The sequence below is a fragment of the Neovison vison genome, chromosome 1 (genome assembly GCF_020171115.1).
Source record: "Neovison vison isolate M4711 chromosome 1, ASM_NN_V1, whole genome shotgun sequence".
NCBI lineage: Eukaryota > Metazoa > Chordata > Mammalia > Carnivora > Mustelidae > Neogale > Neogale vison.
In genome coordinates, this window is record NC_058091.1 from 24,906,076 (window position 1) to 24,914,949 (window position 8,874).

The 8,874-nt window shown below is 48.4% G+C and overlaps 1 protein-coding gene across 1 annotated transcript; it reads left to right on the forward strand.

The window, feature by feature from the left end:
- The first annotated feature begins 495 nt into the window (after positions 1-495).
- On the forward strand, positions 496-5,338 carry CD24 (CD24 molecule). The gene is made up of 2 exons (XM_044236248.1): positions 496-653; positions 3,671-5,338. Exons 1-2 carry the CDS (start codon positions 585-587, stop codon positions 3,833-3,835), a joined length of 234 nt encoding a protein of 77 aa, XP_044092183.1. The 5' UTR covers positions 496-584; the 3' UTR covers positions 3,836-5,338.
- Positions 5,339-8,874: the final 3,536 nt, after the last annotated feature.

Sequence of the window (8,874 nt, forward strand, 5' to 3'; positions counted from 1 at the left end):
TGCCGCGGTCGGAGCCGGGACTAAGGTTGCTCGCCGCGCGGGAGCCCCAGACTTTTCTTTCGGGGGTGTGTGTGTGTGGGGGGGCGGGTAAGATGGCAGGGCCGGGGAAACAAAGGAAACTTGGGCCGGGCCCCGGGAGCGGCGTGTGTGGCTCGCGAGTTCGCCCCGGGTCCTGTGTGGGAGTCGCCGGGCGCCTGTGCCAGCCTGCACGCAGTCGGCGCGGGGAAACATAAAGCAGCATGCCAGTAGCCGGCGGCACCCTGCCGCCCACCTGCCGCGGCCCGGCCGCCCCGGGGTCTCCCGGGCGGCGGCGGAGGGAGGGGGCGCGGGGGAGCCCGGCGGGGGAGGGGGTGGGGAGGGCGGGGAGGCGGCCGGCGGGCGCGCGCGGGGGGCGGTGGCGACGGCGGAGGGGAGCGCGGGTGGGCGGGCGGCGCCACGTCACGGCTATTGTGGCTGTCCGGGTATATAAGGTCCCGCCGGCCGGCCGCGCTCCCCACCTTGCCTGCGCCCGCCCGGAGCCAGCGGTTCTCCACTCACCCCGCATCCAGTGAGACGCGCCGCGCACCAACGCCGACGGAGCGGACATGGGCAGAGCGATGGTGGCCAGGCTCGGACTGGGGCTGCTGCTTCTGGCGCTGCTCCTACCCACGCAGGTGAGGCCCTGGCGCCCGCGGGGCTCGGGGGCCGCGCCTTGGGGGGGGGGTCGGAGCCGCCCCCAGGGGACCGACCTGCGCCCCCAGCGCGGGCAGCCGACTGGGGTTGCGGAGAGAGAATCCCGCAATATCTGGCCTGGGGAAGGGCAACGTGGAGCCCACTTTCCGCTCCCTCGGCGGGCTGCCCCCACCCTCCCGCGGCCCCGGGAACAATGCCCCTCCGCGCGTGGGCCAGGAGGCCCCTGCCCTGCCCCGAGTCCCGAGCAGCTCCTTCCCGGGCCGGCTGGAGTCCACCACCCGCTTTCTCCCAGAGGTCCGAGGCCCTAGCGGGAAAGAGAACGTGTCTTTCCCACCTCTGGAGCGTCCGGAGACCTCGGGCTGTCCCGGGAGGGCACCCCGCTTCTCTCCAGGAGTGTCTTCGCGCCCCCTGAGCACCACACAAAGAGGGGACGATCCCCTTCGGGGCGCCGCTCTCACCCATCCTCGTCTTAACTGGTTCGAGGAAGCCCTGGCTCTCGGGCCCTGTTAACCCACCCCAGTCCCGCGCAGTTCCCGGCTGAAGCCTGGGCGGGGACCCGCTCCTTACCCTGCGTTCTCCCGGGTCCGACCTTAAATTACACGTCCATCTCTTGTCACCTGGGAACCCCGTGGTAACTCCCATCGGCTACCTCTGGGCAGGCGGCGGGTGGGACGTTGCCGTCCCGAGTCAAGTCCCCGGCAGGCTTTGTCCCCATCGCCGCCGCCCCCTCCCAGATTCTCTATCCCGGGAACCGATTTCGGGTCAGCGCGGTTAACGAGGACTGCGCTGCCCCGCAGGTGGCTGCGCGGCCTCCTCGAGGGAAGCTGGGGGCTGAGCCTGGGAGAACCGAGCGGGGTGGGGGGCGCGGGGCGGGGGGCGAGAAGGGTCAATTTTTTCCAGTAGCTCGCTCTGGGAGGGCAGAGGTGGGAACGTGGGGCTCCCCGCCTCTTACAGTGGGGCTTTATGAGGAGTGTCTCCTGAGCTTTTTCTCCGAGAAGTTAGGTGCGACGGGTTTTTGGTCGCCCAGACAGCCGCCGTGCTCACCTGAAAGCGCAGCGGGAGAGCGAAGCGCTCCTCCGCTTCCCCTCCGCGGGCCGGGTAACTGTACCCTATTGTTGTCTTGCGGGTCGGCTGCGCTCCCGAGCCTTTCACAATTCCTCCGTGGGGGAGGGGCGCGGCCGCAGAAAACGTGCTGATCTCCCTCACCCGCACCCCACCTCCTTTCCGACCAGATTCCCCCCACCCCAAAATTTCAAAAGGGAGGTTTTAGGTAAATCTAGTTTGGTAGGGAAATTTTTATTTAATGTCAATTTCACACATTAACATTTGTTTCTTTTGTTGGTGTAGAGGACCTTTAGATTCTCCTATAGGTGCACTAGACTCTTTGACAAAGGTCACCCGCTGCACTCACACTATAAGGTCTTTGTATACATGAGAACAGATAACCTATAAGGCATCCCAAACTAGGTTTTGTCCCCAAACAGCTCTGGTTTAGATAATTTCCCGTATTATTAATGCTTTCCTTTTAGGGAGTGCCATTTCTTTGGCAGGACAAGCTGAATGTTGCACACAGTAGGTGCTCAGTAAGCATGTTGGACTTGACCAAGATTTTCCTTTATTTTGGGTAGGATTAATACATTTTAAGCCCATATTTGCTTAATGATGGGTTTTACAACAAAGGGAGCTGATGCTGCTATAGAACGGATTTATCTTTGGATCATCCGCAGCAAAATGGACATGTGGCCCAGACCTGCCTGGTGCCACATCCTCCCTCCTGTCTGTAATCAGAAGCCCTCTTAAACCCTCCCTCGCAGGGAGAGCTGAAATCTCCCATCTGCCTTTGTTCTGTGACAAAGGAGAGATTATCACGTGCCCTGCTGGACTGTGCATTTCGTGACTTGAAAAATCAGTGTGGTGAATGGTGCCACTCAGGCGTTGGGACACTGGGGGAACGTTGGTTCTTGGCCACAGCATTGGACTTAATGACCAGGCAGGGAGGCTGTTTCTGGTGAAAACTTAACACCAGACCCTGTTGGTGTCTTTTGTGCTGTCATTCTGATTCCATGGCGTTTGGGGGAGAAGTCTTTTGCTTCAGGAAAGACATCATCTTTTTCAATTTAAAACAAATGTTGTGGCCACTTTTGAGAAGAACTATATAGATCTATATAATTTCAAGATTTCAAGGGAGCAGATAATATATCCCGTGTCCCCTTAAGTTAAATCCAAGGCTTTGTTAAATGGGTATGGGAAAGTTACCTAGCAAATCCAGGATAGACAGTTTGACAAACATACAGATTTTACAGTATTTTAGAATCCAAGTTACTCCTGCAACTTTCAAAGCTTCCCCTTACTGGGAGACCAGGGCAAATCATTTGCAATGCCAGTAAGTTGGCATCATCACAAAATCTAGATTAGTTAACTTGGTCCTTTATTTCTTCAAAAAGAATTAAAAATAAAGCCACACTCTTGGAAGTTAATAGTTAGAGGAACGTTTTTGGTCGCTGCTACCTTTGCAGTCCTGTAGGCATCTGTAGGTAGTTTGTGCTGAATCAAAAGAACGATCTTGGGTGCCTGGGTGGCTCAGTGGGTTAAGCCGCTGCCTTCGGCTCAGGTCGTGATCCCAGGGTTCTGGGATCGAGTCCCGCATAGGGCTCTCTGCTCAGCAGGGAGCCTGCTTCCCTCTCTCTCTGCCTGCCTCTCTGCCTACTTGTGATTTCTCACTCAGTAGGGAGCCTGCTTCCTCCTCTCTCTCTCTGCCTGCCTCTCTGCCTACTTGTGATCTCCGTCTGTCAAATAAATAAATAAAATCTTTAAAAAAAAAAAAAAAAAGAACGATCTTAACGGAACTAAGCAAGAATTCAGAACTAAATGACAGGTAAGGAAACCATGGGGGAAGAGCAATCTAGAAATCTCTCTTTTATCTCATTGCATATTAAGGATGCATAGAGGCAGCTGTGACATGTGGAAATTTACCAGTGTAACTTTTTGTATATTTTAGATTTATTCAAATACAACAAATATGACAACTGCAAACAACTCCTCCCAGAGTACCTCGACTGCTCCCAATCCAGCTAATACCACCACCACACCAACTGGCGGTGCTCTGCAGTCAACAGCCAGTCTCTTCGCAATCTCGTTCTCCCTTCTACAGCTCTACTGTTAAAAGACTCAGGCCAAAAACATCTATACTTCCCCATCTTCTAAACCCAGTCCAAATGGCGTCTAGACATCCAGTGTGACAAGGAAAAACAGGTCTTCATCGTATCTGCTAATTCCACACCTTATTTTATTGACATCGAAAATGTTGAGGATCCCAAATTTGATTGGTTTGAAGAACATGTAAAGGGTTTGACTAGATGATGAATGTCTATTAAATCTGCTGGAGTTCCATGTACAAGATGAAGAGACAACATCCAAGATTAGTTAAGAGATAATTTCTTTAAATGTGGCTTAAGAAGTATGGACATGTAAAATTCTACCTTGAAAACGAGACTAGATTTTATCTTACCTAGATGTAAAAGATGAGATGTGAACACATTCAGTTTTCATTCGGTTCATTAAATCTTCAAGGCCATTGAAAACGGTTAATACAGAAAGCTTCCCTCATTCTATTTATTCGTACATTAGAAGGAACTTCCAGGAGTTACTGTAAATCCTCAATGCATTGTTTTAGCAGTACTAACTTAATGCCTGTGTACTCTAGATAAAAAGTTTTACCTTGTTAAGCTATCACTGTTTCTTGGGAACTGAACTCTTTCAACTCTGAGGCTTTGAATTTGATATTGCATTTGATTTTTTTATATAGTAATTGACATGTTTCAGGGCAATGATGGATTGGAATCTACCCCCCGATTAAAGCATAATGAGTAAATTTTGCTTATATACTGATCACTTACTCGTATTCAAGAGTGCCAGAGTCATTTAACTAAACTGATTCCAAAGAGTAGAGGAACATTGACCTCCGCTAACTTCAAAATGCTTTTCATTTCTGCATATGTTGAATATTTTGTAATTTAAAAAATGATCTGTTTTGAAGGTAAAATCAACAAATCTTGAAATTAAAAAGGCAAAATGTGTGCAGAAGCCAAAATTGTAAATCAAGTATTTGGGAAGTGAAGACTGGAAGCTTACATTAAATTTGGGAAAATTTTATACTCTTTTCTGTAAATACTTTTTTTTTTTTTTTTAACTCTGAATCAGAATAGCCACATTTGGAATACTTTCTGTTAGTCAGTATCTTTAGATAGTTAGAACCTGGGCCTAAGCCTAAAGTGGGCTTGATTCTGGCAAGTAAATCTTTTTACAACTTCCTCGATGCACAGAAAGCTTTTTAAAAATAGACACTCTAAGGTCTTTTGTTCGCATGGTCACACACTGATGCTTAGATGTTCCAGTATTTAATATGGCCGCAGTAGTCTTGATAACCAAAGTCATTTTTTCCCATCTTTAGGAACCTTTACCAGAACAACCATATTCAACTGATCTCAAGCTACTGTGTGTGTGAATGAACATTCCATTTTGTTTCATACCTGAATGCTGTACATCTATTTTGGATTGTATATTGTGTTTGTGTATTTATGCTTTGATTCATAGTAACTTCTCATGTTATGGAATTGATTTGCATTGAACACAAACTGTAAATAAAAAGAAATGGCTGAAAGAGCAATCTGTTGAATTTTAAGGTTTTTTTTTTTTTTTATTTTTTTAGAGGAGGGGAGGGGTTGGGGAGGGAGCAAGAGTTGGATGCTTAACCAACTGAGCCACCCAGATGCCCCTATTGAATTTTAAATTTTTCTGATGCAGCAAATACTTTGCAGATTATCATGGTTATAGGAGTCTATTTAAGCTATTAAGAATATATCCATATTTTTCTATTAACCAGAACGTTACAGTAGAGCTGTTTCGCATTGCATTGCATAGCAGCAGGAGGTTTTGACTAAAGAATTAATCTGAAAGTGGTCATGTTAAAGCTGGGAAGGAAGATTGTATACTCCCCTAGTTATTCAACAACTTGGGCACCAGCTGCATTCCAGGGTACTGAAAATGGAATGCTGAACTTGCTGGGCAAGTTACTTTGGTTGGGAAAGAGAATGTATATGATGACAGATAAGCAGTATGTTGTCACTTAGTGCTGTGAGGCAAACCGGCCAGGGTGGTGAGTCAGGGGCTCTGGGCTGCATCATTAGGGATGGTCTTGGTGCCATTTCTGATGGAGGGAACATGTACTAAGTTCCTGAGTCTGTTTAATTACTGGCGCTGTTTCTAGATCTGCACTGAGGTCCACAAGTCAACTTTGGTTTCCTAAGCTGTCACTTCTATCTGTTTCTTTTATATTCTAGAGTTCTTTTTTTTTTTTTTTTTTTAAGATTTTATTTATTTATTTGACAGACAAAGATCACAAGTAGGCAGAGAGGCAGGCAGAGAGAGAGGAAGGGAAGCAGGCTCCTGGCTGAGCAGAGAGCCCGATGCGGGGCTCGATCCCAGGACCCTGGGATCATGACCTGAGCTGAAGGCAGCGGCCTTAACCCACTGAGCCACCCAGGCGCCCCCTAGAGTTCTTTGATCCTTCTAGTGTGTTCCTGGACTCCTAGTTCTACCATATTTATTGCGGGTCATGGACTGCCAGAAAAGACAGGATGGAATTAGGGAGTAAGTGGGAACTAGTCTGCAGGTGGCAGTTTCCTCTTCAAGGAATCAGTTCTGTTAAGGCCTTTCAGCTAATGGAATCAGGCCCACCCAGAGTAGGAGAGTCCAAAGTCAACTGATAACAGACATTAAAAACATTTATAAAATCCTTCATAGCAACACATAGGTTAGTGTTTGGCTGAGCGGTGGGACTACCCAATTTGACACATGAACTGATCATACAGTCGACCCCTTGTCAACCTGGCATTCACACTCCACTCTGAACCACACTTAATTAACAAACAAGGACAATAACAAGATGATACATCTAATGCGATGGAACTATCCTGCATACAACCCCCGACAATCTCTTGGTCATTCTCACTTGTCTTGATAACCCACATAAATGCTGAGATACAAAGTTGATTGTTACTAGTACATAAGGTTAGATGATGAGGGAAGAAAACAAATTTGCTCTTTGCATGTGAGTGTATATACAAACATAAGGAAGAAATATAATTCACAGTCCTCATTTCAGCAACTGGTCACGTGGCTATAGCCGGTTTTTATAGCTGCCTTCCATCATCCATTTCATATTTCCTTTGCCCTCAGCAAGCACTTCAGCTGGTCAAGTTTCTTAACCTGGAGAGGTGACTTAAACCTTTGTCTGAATTTGGTTGTAGTTTTCTACTCACTTCAATCACAGGACGTGGTAGTATAAGAGATGCCTGAACAGCTCTGTTTTTCCAGATGTCCTGTCGCTTAGCAACCCAAATTTCCATTGGTAGTCAGGATCGGTCCCTCTACCCAGCAGAGTAACTAACTAGCTTCTTTGTTGATTCAGAGGCTTGTGAAGCTCAAAGTGGTTGGGTGACGATCTCAGCTTCTGGTTCAGTGGAACCACTGCTGTGTCTGCTGATGGAAGTCTGCCTTCCTTTAGAACTAAGATCTCTAGGCCAGCAGAGCACAAGTTCTCAAGGACAGGGAGTATACAGTTTGCTAGTGAATCACAGAGATGATAGTGAGTGGTGCCACTCCCATTTTCACTCCTTGATTCCTGGATGTGCGAATTGTGGCTATGGGATCAAAACAGCACCATGGTTAGAGCATAGAAAGCCTCCTGGAATTCAAAGTCCTAGCCCTGAGACATTGCCCGCTACCTGGACCTGTCACTTGAGTTTTCAAAAGGCCGTTCTATCAATCCATTGCTCCAGGATGGCAGGGGAAAATGGTAAAACCGGTGAATCACACAGATGTGGGCCCATTGCCACTCATCATTGGCCAAGTTCCTTCATCAGAAGCAATATTATGTGGATCAGCATGATGGTGGGTAAGGTATTCTGTAAATTCACAAGCATTTTGGCAAAAACATATGCAGAGAAGGCAAATCCATATCCAAAAATAAGTGTCTATTTGGTAAGAACAAAATGCTGCTTCTTCCATGGTGGAAGTGGTCCAATGTAATCAACATTCCACGTGGCTGATCGCTCCCAGGAGTGGTGCCATGTGGGGGCGTCAGTGTTGGTCACTGCTGCAGCAGTTTGGGCACTCAGCAGCAGCTGTAGCCGGGTCAGGCTGAATACAAGGCCCTGTTGCTGGACCTGTGCATCACCTCCATCCCTGCCACCATGGTCACGTTGTTCACGAACCCACTGGGTGATGACAGCGATGGCCAGGGAATGAAGCTGACTGGTACACCTAAAACAGGCCATCTCATCCACTTGTTTTTTAAAACACTCCTCTGCTGAGGTCATCTTTTGGTGAATATTCACATGGAACACAAATATCTTTTTAATTTTTTTAAAATTTATTTATTTTAGAGAGAGAGCCTGAGCAGGAGGGACAGAGGGAGGGGGAGAGAGAAACGTAAGCAGACTCCATGCTGAGCACAGAGCCCGTTGCTGGGCTCGATCTCACGACCCTGAGATCATGACTTGAACTGAAACCTAGAGTCTGGTTCTGAGCTCCCCAGGCACCCCGGGACACAAGTATCTTTTTTTTTAAAGATTTTATTTATTTATTTGACATGGAGAGAGAGAGATCACAAGTAATCAGAGAGGCAGGCAGAAAGAGAGGGGGAAGCAGGCTCCCGCCAGAGCAGAGAGACCAACGTGGGACTCGATCCTAGGACCCTGAGATCATGATCCGAGCAGAGGGCCAGAGGCTTAACCCACTGAGCCACCCAGGCGCCCCAGGACACAAGTATCTTAACACTCTTTTCCCATTCAGAGATGTCTCCCCATTTACCTCCTTCCCACCTGCCTTGTCACCAAGTTTCCAATCATGTCCTTTCTGAGTGCATCAGCCAACCTGTTGGCTTCAACCCATGAGCTGGTACAGACCCACCCCTCTGAAAGGCCATTTCTCTTTCCAGGCAAAATGAACAACCAGCTACAGTGCTTGTGATTCTGCCCACTGGAGTAGTTCCCTTTTTAAAAGATATTTATTTGTTTATTTGACAGAGAGAGAGAGAGAGAGAGAACAAGCCAGGGAAGGGCAGGCAGAGGGAGAAGGAGAAGCAGACTCCCCGCTGAGACGAGAGCCTGACATGGGGTTCGATCCTGGGCCCCTGGGATC

Excerpts from the sequence above, each read along its gene's own strand:
- CD24 (XM_044236248.1), top strand. The coding sequence starts at position 585 with ATGGGCAGAGCGATGGTGGCCAGGCTCGGACTGGGGCTGCTGCTTCTG. Across the intron at positions 654-3,670 it reads CGCTGCTCCTACCCACGCAG|ATTTATTCAAATACAACAAA; the intron begins GTGAGGCCCTGG and ends TGTATATTTTAG.